Source organism: Carassius gibelio, chromosome B1 (genome assembly GCF_023724105.1).
Source record: "Carassius gibelio isolate Cgi1373 ecotype wild population from Czech Republic chromosome B1, carGib1.2-hapl.c, whole genome shotgun sequence".
In the NCBI taxonomy this organism is placed as follows: Eukaryota; Metazoa; Chordata; class Actinopteri; order Cypriniformes; family Cyprinidae; genus Carassius; species Carassius gibelio.
Genome location: NC_068396.1, coordinates 4,866,865 through 4,887,081, shown reverse-complemented (window position 1 = coordinate 4,887,081; position 20,217 = coordinate 4,866,865). Strand labels below are relative to the sequence as shown.

General features: G+C 35.1%; 1 protein-coding gene across 1 annotated transcript; it reads right to left on the bottom strand.

The window, feature by feature from the left end:
• Positions 1–243: 243 nt before the first annotated feature.
• On the bottom strand, positions 244–16,808 carry slitrk6 (SLIT and NTRK-like family, member 6). The gene is made up of 2 exons (XM_052544956.1): positions 16,373–16,808; positions 244–4,104 (listed from the first exon to the last, which is right to left on the bottom strand). Exon 2 carries the CDS (start codon positions 4,080–4,082, stop codon positions 1,599–1,601), a length of 2,484 nt encoding a protein of 827 aa, XP_052400916.1. The 5' UTR covers positions 4,083–4,104; positions 16,373–16,808; the 3' UTR covers positions 244–1,598.
• Between the last annotated feature and the right edge of the window lie 3,409 nt (positions 16,809–20,217).

Sequence of the window (20,217 nt, the reverse complement as noted above, 5' to 3'; positions counted from 1 at the left end):
AACAAAATACTGTAGAATTTGATTTGACATATAATTGAAATGTTAAACTCGTTGGCTATCCTCCTAATTGTGTATTATTGAATAGAAACATTTAATTACTTTCATTTAACATTGTTTTTCCCTGCTGTGTGAAATTCTATCAACTGTCAACCACCAGTTGAAAACCAATGATATAATAGGATTCTTCTATTTTTGTTAATAAACAAACAAACAAACAAAAAAACAAATAAATAAAAAAATCCTCTATGTTTTTTCCTCATTTAATTTATTTATTTACTTGTGCTATTTGTGTTACTTGCCATATTATTGCAATCCACTATTTTTTTTTTATTTTTTTTTATTTACAGCTTAATTGGTACCACATTAAAGGCACACAAACATATATAAATGTTAAATTATGTACAAATATACAGAATAAATAACTACCATCCACACTTGTACAAAATAAAGCTATGGTGATCTCCCACACAGAAAAACAATTCAAGGCTTAACACAATAATTTGTGTGCATATTTTCTCTATACATATATAGATATATATATTTTCTTTTCTTCTCCAGCCAGATAATGAAGACAAAACACCCTGCATAATTGTCATGCTGAAAGAAAATAGTCAGATATGATTTGTGTTTTCAAAAGGAACTTTAAACAACACTATTATACAACCTAGAAGAGACACTACTTGGTTTTCCAATGGGAAAAATGGCATAGACTGTGCGGTCCAACAACGTGATTGTCATCAACCACCTTTAAATGGTATTTTAAGTAGTGCAATTATTTTCTTTTCATTTTCTCCAAGGATGCCCAGCAGAGTTTTTGTCCATATCAGAAGCAGTGGAGGTAATGAGCAAGTGGGTCTGTGTGACATGATTTCTGAACAAACTCTCCAGGCATGTTGAGAATTCCAGGTGAGAGGCCAATTTCAGGCACGATAAATGAGCCCACTCATAAAGTCTGACCTCAGGGTCAAAACAATAGCTGTTTGGCAAGCTACTCGCTCTTGATGACGCCTTATTTATTAATAAATGCAATTTTCAGGCATCTTGCATGCCAAATACAACCATTATTTAATATTTAATGAACAAAAACTGTGTTGGGAATGTTTAATTCAGAACTTAGCAAACCAGGGAATCATTTAACTAAGCATAAATGTTCTGTATGACAGAAAGAAAGAAAAAAATAGAACACAATTTCTTCCATTGCTACAGATAAACAGTGCTTGAAGATCTGTTACGTACATAATAAGAGATACACAGATAGAAATGTGAAGTGACTAGTGACTAGTCTTTCCTACCAAAGAGAATGCATTAACCACAATACACATCAAATGTTCTGGTATCAAAGCCAATCTTGTCCAAAGACAACTGTTTGTGACTTTTTCGGTGCGAAATTTTGTTAGAATGCATAATCCATCATCTGCAATGCTAACGTTAGAGGTCCGCATGAAATAAGTTGTGTCCACGTCAAATGATCGTATCGTGAGGATTGCCTCTACTCTGATGTCATTTTATTATATCTCTTGAGCTAATCAGAACTCAGAATGAACTGTCAAGGCACTTGGAGTATCATTTGTTAAATCAAAGTATATATTGTACTTAGCTCAGTTGAAAGTCGTTTGATGCTCTAAGACTTCTAAATAGTCTGGTTCGGCATGTAAGTTGGCTTTGAGTTCAAAGTACTCGTTTTTAGTCTGTTCCACCATGACCTTCCGTGGCCTTGTATAAACAAGAGTCTCCACTAGTTTAAGCTCCTTGTGGGGGTTGGGGACTTGCATGTCCACCACTGGTTGTAGCTGTGATATGTTTTTCCTGAGATATTCACTGAGGCTGAGCTGTTGGAGCTCCCGTTCCCTTTCTAAGATGTTCTTGTACAAGGAGCTTGCATCTCCCACACTCACAAACTCAGCAGGGTAGTCGGTGACTGCCCTGAACTTCACGTTGGGTCCTGTGAGGAGGGAGTCGCTCTCCTTGTCGAGGATGCTATGGCAGATATGCTTAGGTTTCTCACTGTCGTACTCATCCAACTCATATTCTTTGTGCTGAGAGCAGTAACTAGGGTTTCTGCATACCTGAACAATGGGGCTACGAGAAGGTTCGTCATACATGCCGGGTCCTTGCCTTTCAGTTACGTGGTGGGTGGTCTTCTGGCCATACATGCTGTAGTGCAGGTGGATGGGACTGCTTTCGCGAGGTTGCTCCTCGGCTTGTTTCTTCTTAGCCTGTCTACGCCGACGGTGTAGCACAAACACAATGATCCCTGCAGCACAGAAAATGAAGGTCAGGAAGAGGATGAGAAGACTGAGGATGAGCACCGATAGGGGCACTGCTTCTGTCAGAGACCGGAAGAAGCCACTGGTGCTGACTCCTGTCGCAGGCGTGGCTACAATAGCATCCTTGGTGTCTCCCGGTAAGGACCTATAGGTGACCAAGCCAGGACAGAGAACATCATGCTTCAGGTTTCTAACCTCAGCAGTAGAAAGTTTTTGAGGGGTGTGGCATAAGATGGTACCCATTACAGTGTCCTTGCTTAGCTTTTCCACCCACTGTTTGAGGCTGACTAAATCACAAGTGCAGTCCCAGGGATTGTCCTCAAGATAAATTTGCTCCAAATAATTGAGCTGGTCCAACACATTACTCACCGGTAAGTGCATAAAGACATTTTTCCTTAGGTTCAATCTCACCAAGGGCACATTACGAAATATCTGTGCAGGGAGAGTGTTGAGCAGATTGTTGTTTAGGAACAGAAGCTTTAGATTTGTCAAAGGGTTGAACGATCCAGCCTCAATGTCTTTGATGACATTATGCTCCAAGTACAAGTATTCCAAATTGTGGAGGCCAAGAAACATTGTTGCTGAGATTTTCTCTATCCTGTTTCCATTCAGGTACAGTTTTTTCAAATTGCTCAAACTCAGAAAGGTTTCATTGTCAATGTAGTCTATCTGGTTGTTCGCCAAATTGAGCAGTTCCAGACTGTCGTACGTCACAAAGTCATACTTGAAAAGTCGCTGTATCATATTTCCTGTCAAAAACAGCTTGGTTGGGCTTTGTTCAAGAATACCTATATCAGATATCCTTTGAATGCCTCGGTCCTCGCAGTGCATTAAGAAACCCATGCTTTGGGGAGGACAAGAGCACATTGGCACGCAAAATGTCCCTAGGCCATTTGCAGGTGTGGGTACTTTTGTGCCATCGTTGACATTCGGTATCTGAACAACCTTAGTGGATGGGGTAACCACCATGTCTAGAGACTTTGATGGCTCTTCGAGATTGATGTCAGCATGAGAGGGACAAAGTAAATCCCTTTTGACTCTGGCCAAAGAAATGCCCCTAAGATCCTCAGGCTTTTTGCAAACCACCTCACCGATAGACGACTGTGCCCGCATGTTCTCGATCCAGACCTTCAAATGCAAGATTTCACAATTGCACATCCAGTCATTGTCCTCCAACAGGAGCTCCATGATACGACCAATATGCTCCAGGAAACCAACGTACGGCAGTGTCTGCAGCTTGTTCCCACGCAGATCCAAATGTGTCAGAGGCACAAACCGGAAAATGTTGCTTGGAAGGAACTCAATGGAGTTGTCATTGAGGATCAGAACTTTAAGACGGACAAGCTTGCTGAAGGCCCCAGGCTCCACGACCCGGATGAAGTTGGTGTCAGCCTGAAGGTATTCCAAATTTACCAAACCGTGAAATGTGTCCTCCTTCAGCATGACCAGGAAATTGCTGTTTATGTGCAGCTTTCTTAGGGATCCCAGTGCACTAAAAACGCCAGGTTCAAGCTCCTGTATGCTGTTTAAACCAAGATGTAAGGTGACGGCGTTCTTGAAAGCCTCCATATCTTCTGTAAGTAATTCCACCAAGTCATTTTTATACAGGTTTAAATGCAAAGGCATATCTGATGGGACCTTCACATCTGAGATTTTGCTTATGTTTCTGTCTTCACAGTTCATGTACAAGTGTCCATCTTTCTCTTCACAGTTGCACAAAGATGTGCAAGCTCCACCGTACAATGACTTAGGCTCAGTATCTCCAAAACTAGCACCAGCAAAAAAGGAGCAAACAAAAATGATCCTGGCCAGCATTTTTTTTTTTTCTTCCTTGTATCTAAAAAGACAACACAGGGGGAGAGAAGGAAAGGTAATTACTTAGTGCATTAAGCAATCTCATAAAATAACACAGAATTATGAGGAGTATTGCAAGTTCACAATGCTGAATCTAATGAAATAAACAAGCGAAAAAAAATGTGCCTAAATAAAGATATTTACAGGTTTATAATTTTTTAAGCTTTTAAAAGCATCCTCTTCCTTGCATTTTATTATTGTATATTATTATTTTTATTGCATATTATTATTATTATTATTATGCATTTTATTATTGCACTGGAACACTAGAATATTTTATATGGTAACTAACACTGTAATATTCCTAAATGAATAATTTAGTTGCGTCACTGATGATGATGATAATAGTGATAATTATATCACATTACATACTTAGATAAATAATTAAGTATCTAAAATTACTGGAATAATTACATTCTAATCAAGAGACAGACTTGTGCTTATGTCGCTCATAATTTGTAGATCAAACAACCAAACAAACTCAACTTTTTCTTTCTTTTTCTTCACAGTAAAGCAAAGCATGTGTATGCATGCATAGCCTATATTTTACTTTACAACTTTACATCAGTCCTCAGCAACAGACATCCTGTGAGATTTTTCTGTGCATAATTACAATGGCTTTCCCGACCATGTTACCTCAAACATGTGGATTAGTGTGCTTTAAGATATGTGTCCTTTAATCATCTCGCTATGCAAACAATTATGTCTAAGAATTAATTTGAATGGAAGGTTCTTCCACATTAATGTTACATATATTTTCTCTTCAACATTCAATAATTGCCTTTGTCTTATTTGTAGGGTTGGAGCCAAGAACAGGTTCTTAATCAGAACAGGTTTTTTACTGGAACAGAATTACCGTTAATGTTTCATGTGCATGCATTTTTGTGCTGACTCAGCACCATGGTATTTTCATTGCATCTTTCACTAATCACTATTTAGCAGCACTATTCTTTTGAGCAATCATCGACTCTTATGGTCTTATACATTTTTCTATTTATTTATTTTTTTATATATATCATATTATTCAAAAATAATTAAAATAAGTAAACAAATTAATGCAATTAATTATTGGACTGCATTTATGCCTCCTAAAGAAAACAAATGTATAAATAAATAATAACATATTTTGCAAATCTAATCATTTGACAAAATAATTCTTCATCAAAAGTCTCAAAAATGCTTTAATGAATATGTGAGGAACCTGAATTGTTAAATTCATATGATTCATATGACTACTTTGTTGTCAATTTCTTATTTTGGGAGATTTCAGGATTTCAGGAGAAATATCTGAGGGAGATGATCATGATGAAGACCATCTTCTCACACTGTATCCAGTTTTGCTCAGATGATACTAAAATCTGCAATCAAAAGAGATTTGAATGAACATTCTATGAAAATTCTTCCAAGACCAAATGATCTGGTCTGCTTTATATCTGTATATTCTATATGCTAAATGTCAAAGATGGTTTTATTTGTATCTCTGTTTGATTTTTTTTTTTTTTTTTTTTTGTCTTCAAATTAACTTTATGAGACACGTCGAGGACAAAGTTGATATTTACATGAACAAAAAAAAAAATCCCCAGAGCAACCTCTTCCTCATACATTTCCACTGAAGAAAAATAACCACACACTATTCTTCATTATATTATAATGCCATTTAAACAACATTGCACAGTTCCATGCAAATTAACGGAAACATAAAACGCCCCAGAGTCCTAGAGAATCTGCAAGGAATGAAAGGCTTCCCAGTTGTATTGACATTAAATCAAACATTGAACGGTCCGGCATGCCACATGACACCGACAGACTGCGTGCGCTGACAGCTGTGAGCAAACACAGTGTGTGAAGACAACAAAGATGTTTTTTTCAACTCTCTTGAGGATGCAGGTAGAACGGCAGTGGAAGGGGGTGGTGGCATAAATAAAATTAGATTAAAAGATTACAAAAACTGTGGAGAATATGAATGCTTTGTATGTCATGCTAGATGACAGGACAAAGACAAAAAAAAAAAAAATACATGGTCCCATTCCTATTTTTAGCAAGCAGTGTGTGGCTGACAGTGAAGAGAGAATTTGTGGTCCATTAGAAGCCAGTGAAGCCTACATATTGCGCTCTCATGCATTTAAGCAGGACCTAATATACATCTACTTAACTATCTATATACACACATACGCACATAGAGCTCGACTCGTGACTTCTCATGCCTCAGGTTTACACCCAACCTGCCTGTATGACCCGCTCCACACATCCTTGGAGGGGAATCAGAACATCTGTCCTGATACAGCAAATTTTCCTGGCTTTCTCTTGCATGGTTAGCCAAAGCATATAGGCTATCCCATAGGAAAGACAAATCACAAATGAGATTTTTTTGATCTCTCAGTTGTTTCTCTTGCTACACAGTAAGGAGATTAAATGTAGAACAAATGGAGATGTTTGCTTAAGGCTTCTTCTATACTGAGAAAAAAGACTGTATAATCTAAAATCCACTTGTAGGGAAAGAATCCCAATAATGGCATGCCCTGATTGCTCAAGAAAACACAGTATAACATTTATGTAGCCAAATAAGAACAATTGACACAATTGTTGACTACAGAATGGATATGAAGTTGTAAAATAAATGTGGATATACTATATAAACAAATAAAATAATAATAATAATAATAATAATAATAATAATAATAATAATAATAATAATAAAATAGTTGTTTCTTTCTTAGCCTTTTCTCTTTTAGCATTTAAAGGGGGGGTGAAATGCTCGTTTTCACTCAATATCCTGTTAATCTTGAGTACATATAGAGTAGTACTGCATCCTTCATAACTCCAAAAAGTCTTTAGTTTTATTATATTCATAAGAGAAAGATAGTCTGTACCGATTTTTCCAGGAAAAACACGACCGGCTGGAGGTGTGACGTGTGGGCGGAGCTAAAGAATCACGAGCGCGAGTAGACTTTTGCGTCGAGAGCGTTTGGAAGCTGTGACATTACCTTGAGGACAAAACCATCATCCAAAACAAACCATGGCTTACAGTCAGATTCAGACATTTATTTATGATCCAGAATCAGATCCAGAGGCTGAAACTGAACGAAAGCAGCAGCAGCAACGACTCGCTCCGAGCGGGGCTCGAACCCGGGTCTCCGATGGGAGGCGGACGCACTAACAAGGAGGCAGAGATATTTGAAGCAGTTTTACTCACCGCCTGCGGTTCTAACACACGATCGTGACCCTTTTTTCTTGGGATTGCATAATCCTTAAGAAATAAACGATACGCAAATCCGTCGTCAAACTGGGCCTTGTGAACAAGCATCTCTGTAAAAATAAACTCCATCCACTGGTCCCTTAATGCTGTTTTTTTTTTTTTTTTTGGTAATCTGCGCAGGGTTGTCGTGCCCTAGCAACCAAAAACACACTTCTTTTGTGACTTTTCGCGACGCTCTCGCTCTGATCAGTGAATGTCTCTGCTCTGCTCTACGGGAACGCGCGCTCTTCCGGCAGACGTGCCCTTAGCACCCATATAAGGAAATTCCGCTCCATCTAACGTCACACAGAGCCATACTCGAAAAAAACTTTCCGAAACTTGTGACAAACCAGAAGGAGTATTTTGGGAACAAAAAACGTACAACTTAATTTTTGAAACTCTGTCCATGTTTATCATGGGAATCCAACTCTTTAACAGTGTAAAAAACTCAGTATGCATGAAATAGCATTTCACCCCCCCTTTAAAGAAGAAAATTGTTTCTTTTTTTTTTTTTTCTTTTTTTTTTTCAAGGTTGAATTGTTCAGAAAATTTGTCTGTTCCGGGTATATTTATTTGTTTAAGTTTATATTGAAATCTAAGGCTTGGTCTTTTCATCATCAATCCTAAGCACAATTTTAATAGCACTGGTTCTTTTTTCAAACTACAAAAATAAAAAGCAGGAAACCTCAGTCAAACAACTGAAATATTAAAGACATCTATTTTGGTAATTCTTTTCAATAATTATTGTCATTTTGTTTAATTCAAATACATTCTGAGGTTTCTGATTTATTTTTGGAATAACAAGTTGATCATAGGAAAGATCTTATGGTACGCACATCCATGATGTCTAAGAGAAACAATTGAGATATTAGAGAGATTTTATGTGTGATTTTTCTTGTTCTTTTATGTTCTTAAACAGGTGACAAACTTTGAATTTCATAGATGACAACTACATAAATAAATGAATACATACGATTGGTGTAGAAACGTATTTTTCACTTCAGTTCACTAAGAGATTTTCCTATTAATTACAAATAGCAATTTACACATTTTGACAAAGAATTAAATCACATTTTCTTGTAAAGTATACTCTTTGTTTTATTTACAACTGCGAAAAATCCTTTTCCACAATGTACAAACACAGTAACTTGTTTGTTCCAACTGAAGTGACACATGACAGAGAGAATGGAAGACATCCAAATATCAATACTGTATCCACCCCACATCATGCACACACACACATATATATATATATATATATATATATATATATATATATATATATATATATATATATATATACATATGCTAAGTTGCCAGTTCCTCTGAAAAACTGACAACAATGCAGACTCCCAGAAGAAGAATCCATCGGAGCAGCACATGGTGAATGTTTGATGACATTGTTTGATGTTATATGTCCCGTGAAATGTTCAAATAAATTAAAGTAAAGAAGAATAACCCTCAAGGCTATTTTGTATGAGTCTAGTGAACTTGTTTGTGGCTGAGAGCTTCATATATCCATAACAGAGGAAATATAGTGTGCGCTTCTTGCTTCTACTATCTTATCTTGGCATCACAATTCAGTGTCCTTTGTTTTGAGGCAATCCATTTTTTGTACGCTCCCATATGTGCGGTTTACCCTCCAATGTTGAATTTCAATTGCTTCCAAGCCTACAGCAACACAAGCATCTTTCAAAGACAAATAATCTCTACACAACTAACTATAAATTGCAAAGTAAAGTTCCTTGGGTTCTTTTTTTTTTTAATATCTGGAGCTCATTGACATTTTAGTAGGATCTCATGATTCTAACCTTCTTAAAAAGGAAATTATATTTGATCCAATCCCCAGTGAAGTATTGTTTGTGGGCATTGTCTTGCTTGAGCAGGTTGAGAGAATGGTGGCTGTCTCGGACACATTTCTAAGGGGTGGTCATTTATTATTTATCTGATCAGTAATGAAACACCACCAGAACAAGGTTGACCAATGAAGCATGGCAATCAGTGGCTGTGTTCCTGTCACACAGGAGCAAATCTATTGTTTGAACCAACCACAAATTTGCATAATCTGATTACCATATGCTATTTAAAGGACATATACAACTTTAATTTTCCTAGACTTTTGCAAGTATTGTGTTATCTCTCATGTCTTCTGTGAAGCTGGTGTCAAATCATTTCAGTCCGCAGACTGTGAACATGACGAACGTGACATTTCTACATGACAACGCAGTTTAGGGTTGCAACCTCATTCCAGGTAGAATAATTTAGGTCTAGTGAGCTTCCATTATACAAGAATGTTAAAAGATCAGGACACTCAGGCGCCAGACCAGTTAATATCCACACCCAATGTTATAACATGGGATAATTTGGGGTTTTCATTGTCCTTAAAGGGTGGATGTATAATTTTGATCCAAACAACGGAAACATTTGACGTTTTTATGAATAAAATTTGGCTCTGTTTCAAAACCCACTGAGTGATCTTGTTGTCTATTATCTGAAGTAGACACAGCACTGAAAATAAATAAATTAATTATATATATGAACATCAAATATGCAGAAGTTGCTGGAAAACCAAAGAACATGCAGGAGCTAGAAGATTTTTTCAGTTTAACTGCCCAGGACCAACAAGGGACTCATGAACAACTATCATAAAATGAGTCGTTTTTATAAATTCAGTTATTATTTGTATTGTGGAGTATATGTAAACATCTGTTATGTGAAATAGCTTATTCAGGACATTACAAAATAAAAATCAATAAATAACACATTTCATGATTCCTCTTTTTTTTTTCTTCAGTTATTATCATTTTGCACATTGTATGTAAAGTTATCAGCACAACTTTACAACTATATATAGTTTGCCGTTTTTGTGTATTTATTATTGTAATTTCTCTCACTTCTGTCTCAAGTTGCTTGTAGGGCATTATTGTTTAATTTTCTCTGCCATGCTATCAATGGTTCCTTTGAATTTGGGTAAAAAAAGTTATCTTAGAAGGCAGCATAATGTTGTAGTTAATATTTTGGAACAACCTTAGTGTTTTGAGTGCACTTATGATGCCTTTGTAGGTTTTGGATCCTATGGATCATCACTGGACATCACATTTATCTTTTGCTCTATATAAAATGAATGCATTTCTAGGCAGGAGCAGAAGTAGTGCAGTGGGCTTTCTTTCAAATGTGTTGCTAAAAAAATGTGCTATAATTATTTCACAGGAAATCAAGCCATTAGATCTATCGGTTGAAACCGGATATGCTCACGCAAACAAACATCTGCATGTAACAGATGCACCTCTCCCTGCAAATCAACATCACAACAGGATGTTGTTCTCACTTTTTCTGCTCTCCATTTGATTTTCCCCTTCACTAGAGTTTATTCAAATAGACCACGCTTCTGTGATCCCATTTTATTGGTACATGCTACAGTAAGTCAAGCATCTCTGTTGCTTATAGTTTGGGTTAGTGTATTCAACGAACCCTTGACCAAAAGTATTACAATTTGATGCAAAACGCATGCTATTGTTATTGCTCATGCTATGAAGTGCGCTAAGTGATTGAATGATTTTGTGCAATACTAAAAAGCAGACCATAATATCATATTGCATAAATAAGCATCATTCATATTTTCTAATGAAAAACAAAGTATCAGTCTGTCTGAAATGGTGTTAGATTACATGTATTCAAGCAAGTGCGTGACTTGTTAAAAACTTTTTATAACTTCTCTGGTCACTAAAGCAAATGATGTGGAAAAATGACAGCAGTGGGTCTGACACAGAGTTGACATATTCAATTTATATAGCGCTGGATTTCTAGATGAATCATATGAGTGTTCACGTCGTTCAGCTCTGTGAATTCAGTTTGCCTGAAGCTTATGAAAATGACTGTGGCTAATGAGATAAATGCAGAAGATATTACAGAGATGTAATCATTTAATAAAACAATCATCACTTTTAACAGCTTTTCAGCCCTTTTTCTTTTATTGCATTTAAAGCTAGATTTATTCTTAAGTCAGAAGATTATTTTGCACATTGTGTGCCATTAAACGTGTGATATTATTCAGGAAGCAAAGTTATTATGGAAGATGTAAATATGTTGACTTTAACTAACTAACTTGTTTAGCAGGATTATCTTCCAACTTTTGCTCTGCTATGACATTAGTTTACTTGAAAGAAAAAAAAAATTCTAAAGAGAAAATGCAGTAATGCTTTACAATAAGGTATCCATCATTAGCAATAATAGATTAATTAACATTAACAGTAAGCAATATTTATATTATACTATGTATAAATTTCACAATTGCATATAAACAAGCAACACATTCAATTGAACATTAGAAAAAAAATATTCCAATGATTATTAAAATAATAATAATACTTTTTGCTAAACTAATTTAACAAATATTATTTTTAATTAATACATGCATGAAATTAACTATCTACTACTTTAAAATACAGTAGAATTATTATTCTTAACTTCTATTACAGTAGAAGTTATTCTGTACATTTTCAAAGTAATTCTGTAATAAAACTATCTGCAGTTGCTCCTTCCTCCAGCGTTTCTCCCAATTTGGACAAAAAAAAAAAAAAAAAAAAAAAAAAAAAAAGGATTTCAATGTTATCCAGACTCAAATAAATCTGAACTGCACAATGTGTATCCACTAGAGAGACTCACATTTATTTACAAGGGCAACCATTATCTCAAAGCAGGGAAAGAAGATCGATGATTTAATTTTCTCAGTGTCGTTTTCATCAACAGACAGATACTAGAGATCCATTTCTTTCAAACAAAGTTAAAACTAGTTGTTAGTAGCATGGAGAGCGTTATTACTACTATTGCTCATACATGGGTCAAGGGTTTGTTTAAACTCTAAGTACTAAAATATGGCATATAACTCATCCAGCACAAATTACAATCATGAAGGAGTCAAGTTGGGTGCTATTACTTTTTCCGAAGCAATTAGACTTATGCTATTCACCAGGTGGTCGATAAAAAAAAAAAATAAATAAATAAAAAAGCATTCCAGACGGTTATTGAGGGAAGGACCCGAGCCATTTCAAGAGATATGAAAAAGGGCTCTTTAAACTTGGGCCAGTAAACAGCCACCTAGCAACTATTCAGAACACCTTAGCAACCACAGAGAAATCCAGTATAACAAAACTCTGAACTTAGCGCCCAAAGCAATGCCCCTGCAACCACCTTCAGCACTTTAAAGCATTCGATCAGATAAGCAGCACTAAAAATTTAGTCCTTATTACAATGCTGTTTTACATTACTTGGTACTATTTTAATATGGCAATGAAACACATACAGAACATTGGTTCCCGGGACTTTTGAGAACTGGAGCTTGTAGCCTGGAATTTCTCATTCTAAATGAAATGAAAATCATATTGTTTACTCACTTACACAAAACAATATATTGATTTAAATTTTCTAAGACACTTTTTGTTGGTAAAAGTCATATGCCTTTTACCTTTTGTTTTACGTTGGTAAAAGTCATATGCGAGTTAAATATCATCAAATATCGTTGTGATGTACACCTGAGAACACAAAGGCCTGCATAATGAGCTGCATAATGAGCTGCATAATGAGCCGTTCAGTCAGCTGTGTCACTGAGAGAGAAGAGTTACAAGAAAGAATGTGAGAACAAAATACATGTATATCATTTTATGTTTGTAGACATTTAAAATATATATTTAATTATCCCACAACATAATTTAATATCTACTTGGGGGAGCAGTTAAACAGTTTATTAGGAACAATAAAATCTGACTAACACCTTTATTGTTATTATTATCATCATAATTATTATTATTATTAATGTTGAAAATAGCTGATTATATATATTTATTTCATGTTTTTTTTATTTATTTTTTTTTTATTATTTTTTATTTTTTATTTTTTATGGGGGATACATTGAAAAAAGAGCATTGTGTTACATTTGTTCCAGTTACATTTATTTTTTTACATTTATTATTTACATCAAACTTTTGAATGGTATAGTATTGTATATTGTTATTTAAAACTTCATAATATTTCAAAGTAGACCCTTTACAGATTCGATTGATCTGAGTTTTTTTGGGGTTATCAGGAGAAAATGCCTCATAACGCGTTAATCGACTTCAGAGGGTTAATAAACTGGATTGAGCTGAATAATTACACTGTGTCTTCTGTAGGGCTGTTGTATAGTTGAATTGAATTTATTTGTTTAATTCTGCAGTATCGACACTATTATTGAACTAAACTGAATCAACTGACTCAAGCTGAATATCAGCATTATTGCCGTCTGTAGAGCTGCATACAGCTGAATTTAACTTGTTTCTTAATTGATGAACGTTACAAAGTTACTGAACTGAAATGATTCAAGCTGAGTAAGGACAGTACTGTCTTCTGTTGAATTGCTTATAGCTGAGTTGAACTTCTTTCGCAATTGATGAATTTTGCACAGTGTTGATTCAGTTCAGTGTCATTATTCAGCTCAATTCAGTCTGAATTATGAATTATTAACTGAATTATGCTGACAATATTGTCTACTGTAGTGATGATTTAGAATTTTTTTTTCTTATTTTTTATAATTGATGCATTTTGCAAAGTCAACATTTATTAAACTGAACTGAATCAATATTGAACTGATTTGAACTGAATAACATCACTATTGCATTTTTTAGAGCTGCATTTAGCTAACTTGGACTTATTTCCTAATTGATGAACTTCACAATTCAGTTCAGTGTCATTATTCAGTTAAATTCAATTCAGTGTGAATCCACCTGAATCCACACTGATCTGAATTGAGAATAATGAAGCTACTGTCTTCTGAAGGGCTGCCTTATCATATTAGATCACGCTTGCATCATTAATCGTTATTTTCTTGCTTTTTACTGTGAAGCTGCTTTGAAACACTCCTTATTGTATAAAGCACTGAAAAAAGGTAACTTGATTAAATTGCACACATCGATCACTTGAGATGAGATGTAGCCAGGTATCAAGATCCGATGTAGGATTCCCAGCTTGTTTTGACACACCAGTGTTGTTTGTGTCCGTGTTGAGCATGTAAGCGCACAGCTCTCAATAAAGGGAAGTAACCTCCAACAGATTGTTGCAGGTTGCATCCGCAGCATGCCACTGGGGGACCATAACATCCAGTGCAAGGGAATGAGGGATGGAGAGATGAAGAGAAAGAGTGTACACTGGGCTTGGGGCAAAGGGATGAGCGAATCAGTGACGCTCCATTTTACCCTGCACAAATCAGTGGACTAGCGCAGATGGCCCCTTCATTGTGTCTGTGGCACTATGGAGGAAATGATGTTCTCGCCCCAGGGAGACGCCACAACACCCACATATAAGAACAGAGGCGAAAGAAAAGGCACACAGTCCTGTGAAGCTAATAAACTCGCCCACTCGATATTGAGTGTCATAGTGGGTTTAGCCTTCACTGTTAATAAAACTATACAGTTTAACCGCCATGTTTGATTGATTTTACAATTGCACATGCATGTAAAATCCCTCTTTTTTACTTCTAAGATAGTCAAAAATCATTAGACTGATGATATTGGTGATTTAATCATCTCCTACAGTGCAGTTGCAACAGTTTTCCACACTCTTAAAAATAAAGGTTCCTTAATGAAATGAAGAACCTTTAACATCCATAGAACATTTCTATTGCACAAAAGGTTATTTATGGATCCTCAGATTATTGAAATATCATTCACACTAAGAATAAAAAAAGGTTATTTTAAGAACTATGAACATAAATTGTTTTTCTAATGCATAAGAGAACTATTATTTTAACAGTTTAAGATCACAAATTTGTCTCAGTTTGGAGTTATTTGACACATGCAAAACATGCTGTCCAATTAAAAGTGCAGTAAAACATCCAAAGTGGCAGGTGTGTCAGAAAAGAACATGTTAGAGTATGAAAAAAGCATTGCATACATTCATGTTAAATAACTGTGGTCAACCTCAAAAAGAAATCCAAACAAGTATGACATCAATCTGAAATTTATTAATAATCCTTTCTTTAAAAGGAAAATGCATTCAATAAAAGACTTGTACTAACATGTATGCACTTTCAATTTACATTTAATAGGTTTGCACTGTATGTTCCCTGGGAATCAAACCCATGACCTTGATGTCGCTAGCGTCACACTCAGCCAGTTAAGCTACTAAACATGATACCTAAATGCTATGTGTTTTCAATTTAAAAAAGTTCAGACTAATTAATTCTTCACATTAATCCTATCTGTCTGTGTATTTGCACAATGTCTTGCATTTATTAAAATAAAAGTTTAATAACTTCAACATCTTAGTCACAGTTTGAAACCTCTCTACACATAACAACAGATTTAATGTGGACTGCACATCTATTTCTCGTGGGCTTTTAGAGAGTGTGCTGCAAACTCTGTCTCTCCAGACATTAAATGAGGACTTCTGTGTGTAGGTATGTCTGCCTGAACACTTGTGAGTGTGTGTGTCTATGCCTTTGTGTAAATGTGACTTTGAAGGCGAGCATCTGTGCTGCAGACGACTACATCACAATGAAGTCACATGAGTTTCATTTACAGGGACTGCATTTGCAGGGAATGAGAAAATATAAGTACATTAAACCTTATAAGGGTTTATATACCTTGAGATCACAGGAGTCAGTGTTACATTAGCACTGTCTATTGTACTTTTGCAATGCGTTCGGTTTCATATATATATATATATATATATATATATATATATATATATATATATATATATATATATATATATATATATATATATATATATATATATATATATAGTAACGGAAGGTGCATTAGAAAATAACTGCTCGAAGGAGAAACAAGTGATGTGCATTTTGCGGTCTAGGCATCGTGCCAACCTGTATGTCCTAAAACAAATGTTTAATGATACATAATCCATGGCATCTGCTGTAATAGGCTTCCACCTAGCATTAAACCTAAACACTTTCGGTCGACACCGACACTAAAATAATCACACTGCTTTGACTTTGGATGTGTCATTAGTAAACCTCTCTTACCCAAATTACGCAGCGCAGGAGTCTTTGTAGCTCCGCTTGGCCAAGTTATCTGTGCTTTGTGGATCAAACAAAACCACCCAGTTTTGTAGCACAAACCGGACGCCTGGACTTCTCAAAAGGCTTCCCTGGCACGGAAGAGCCCACCGCGCAAAAAGACGCATGGAACAAGTCCAGATCCAACTTGCCCTGAGCTCTCCATCGCGCAGTGGGTTGTTTGATTATTCATTTACGTGTCCAGTCGCGATGTTCAGATATTTTGCGCCCGCATTTCTTGGGCTCCACGTTTCAGTGTTCAGCTAGTCCAGTGGCCGAAACTAAAAGTCTGTAATTAATATTCAACTGTCCGCGTCGCTTCGGAGAGCGCCTGACCCCAGCGGTTTCTTACTGAAGGTGTCGAGGAGGCAGATTCTCCAGCCTCACGATCTGCCCAGTGAATGAGCTTGTGCTGGAGCTTCACTTCACTAGAGCTCCTCCCTCCGTACAGTCAAAGGGGCTATCGTGACTCCTTATGGAGAGGAGAAAGAGAGAGAGAGACGAGTCCTGAACGCATCCTTGTGCAGCACTTCTGCGGGAGTGTGTGCTTTGAGTATCCTCCTCGGCCATTATATATGTTAGCTTACCTTCTGAACACCCGAGTGAAGCTGTCACACTCTTTACTGTAGTGAATGTGTCTGGGGTTTATTTCAACGTGCACTTCTGAATCATACACTGAAGGGTTGACTACACAATATTGCTTAGGGAACAGATACTGTTAACTGCACACACATTGCTGTGGTGGGGAATGGTGTCACACTACACGGTAGAAGTTTCCATTGGTTTAAACCCGTATCTAGTTTAAAATATGGATTTTATTATTATTATTATTATTATTATTATTATTATTTTTTTTTTTTTTTTTTTTTTTTTTTTTTTTTTTTGTTACAGTAATTTAAACAACTGAGGCACATTGTGACTATTTGGGGTAACTTTTCAAAATGACAAATCTGTCATTAAGTAAAATAAAACAAAGTTAAATTACATTGTTTAGAAATTAATTAACATAAATAAATGAATAAAATGATAGATAGATAGATAGATAGATAGATAGATAGATAGATAGATAGATAGATAGATAGATAGATAGATAGATAGATACTGTACCTACTGTTCATATAAAGACATACAACATATGTGTGAACCATTGCTTTGAATAACAAATGCCATAATTGTATAAATGTATACATTTAAAATAAAAAAGTATGACAACTTGCCTCAACCTGACATTAATGAAAACTAGTTTTGTTCTGAGAACTTCAGTTCAGCCGCTTGTTTATAAAATGGTTCTATTACTGTATGTAGTTTACATGTTAAAACTTCTACTGTAAGTTTGATAAATATATAGCTACAAATCTGAAGTTTAACATTTAAAGTATTTCACTGTTTGACATACTGCTTACCCCTGTGCAAATAAAGTAAAACATTAAATGAAGAATAATAATATGAATATTGTGTTTATGGAACACATGATAGGACAAAAAATTATAGCCTGAATGTACTGTAAGTCGCTTTGGATAAAAGCGTCTGCCAAATGCATAAATTTAATTTTAATTTTAATATTAAATTAAAGTATGTTTTAACCTTGATATGAATTAAAGATATACACACTGACTGATATCAAGGTGAAACAAGCTTTTAATTAAAAGCATTTTGAAGATTAAAATGAAATAATATTTTCTTAAAAATTGAGGTTTTGTCTGATCTGGCGAGATTATGAAGTAAATCCACCCAGCCACACACTTTTTTTTTTTTTTTCTCCCTTTCTTGTTAGTCTCATTTTTTCGCATCATGACTAACCCATCAGCGAGACTGACAAGATCATGGAAAGCTCATAATGAGTCATAATGTGCAAGTTCCTGTCTTCAAACTGTTATGTGTAACTGAAACCAACCATCATAGAGATCACACTGCATTTCATTATTAGCTGTAATTTGTTTAATTTTAGGTGCATTGCACTCTTATACCTGAATGGAAAAGAGTTAGAAAGCACACAGATTGTTTTTTGTCCCTTTTTTGTCCCTTTTTTTTTTTTTTTTTTGTCATGTGCTTGCAGGTAGTGTTGCGCAAACACCCTGAGCAGCCCACACCTTTTCTATCCACATTACGTAAGGTGAGAACACCCACGTGAGAGGCAAGAGTCAACTTTCACATGTTCTTCAGCTTCTGACATAAATCAATAGAGCATTCTGACATGCTTTTGTTGAATACAAAAATACATATTTGAGAACACGTGACGAGATATGTCTATGCTTTCATCATTTACCTACGCTACTATTCAAATTCATTTTATGTATAGAGTTTATTGTTTTAACCCTTTACCCAGTTATATAGTAAATTATGAAGAAAAAATATATATATATATGTGTGTGAACTCCGATCTAATCTCATGAGATAAAAATGACTCATTTTGGTGACCCTCGTTTGTTTTAGTGACCCTTATATTTAATCAGATAAAGTTGATCAAAAGTTAGAGAAGAAAAAGTTAGGAGACATTGGTTTCAAAAACACATGTGAAAAACAACAACAACACAAAAATCAAGGCAAATATGAAATAAGCAGAACATTGTATTACTATGATTAAAATTTCCAAGCTATGATGATGTCAAAAAATATATGTATGATGAATGAAATTCACCTAAGAAAGTAGACATAGTAAGACATGGATTATTACAAAATTATCCATTTTGTTGTGTTTGAAATATAATAATGTCATTTTAAAAATAGAATTTGAGAAATACACGTTTGGCATTGTTAAAAAGAAATTAAATACTAAACTACAGTGTGAATGAGTGCTTTGTTTTTTTCAAAAGTGCCCATTGAAGAAACACCCATAAATTAATGGAGGTGCTGTGTTTGATTCTAAAACTTGAGATAGGTTTTGCTTGAAAATTGTGCTTTAAAAAAAAAAAAATAAAAAAAATAATAATAATAATAATAATAAAAAAATTGGTTTGTTTGATCCACAAAGCACAGATACGGTAACTTGGCCAAGCAGAGCTACAAAGACTCCTGCGCTGCGTAATTTGGGTAAGAGAGGTTTACTAATGACACATCCAAAGTCAAAGCAGTGTGATTATTTTAGTGTCGGTGTCGACCGAAAGTGTTTAGGTTTAATGCTAGGTGGAAGCCTATTACAGCAGATGCCATGGATTATGTATCATTAAACATTTGTTTTAGGACATACAAGTTGGCACGATGCCTGGACCGCAAAATGCACATCACTTATCTCCCCTGTGAGCAATGCACCTCCCGTTACCATACTATATATATATATATATATATATATATATATATATATATATATATATATATATATATATATATATATATATATATGTATATATATATATATATATATATATATGTATATATATATATATATATATATATATATATATATATATATATATATATATATATATATATATATATATATATATATATATGTATATATATATATATATATATATATATATATATATGCTGCCTGGTTTAGTTTATCTAATGTAATGTCTTTTTTTGTTTTCAGTCATGCAGCTGAAAGGAATCCAGGTCAATAGAGATGTGTTATCAATGTATATAATTGATTTGCCGAATAGGGCGCCTTCCTTTGCCATCTGTTTGGCTGAATTACTCTGAGATTCTCTGGGAAACAGCATTCTGAAGTTCAGAGTCAGCAGCTGCTAATGAATGCTGAGTTAAGACATGCTCAGCTCGATGGAATCACAGCGCTCCGGTAAATGCACGGTTTTTACTTTTCCACAGAAGACATTTTAGAGAAGGGAGCAGACATATAATTATTAGTTCTG

Coding starts and splice junctions, on each gene's coding strand:
- slitrk6 (XM_052544956.1), bottom strand. CDS start 4,082: ATGCTGGCCAGGATCATTTTTGTTTGCTCCTTTTTTGCTGGTGCTAGT.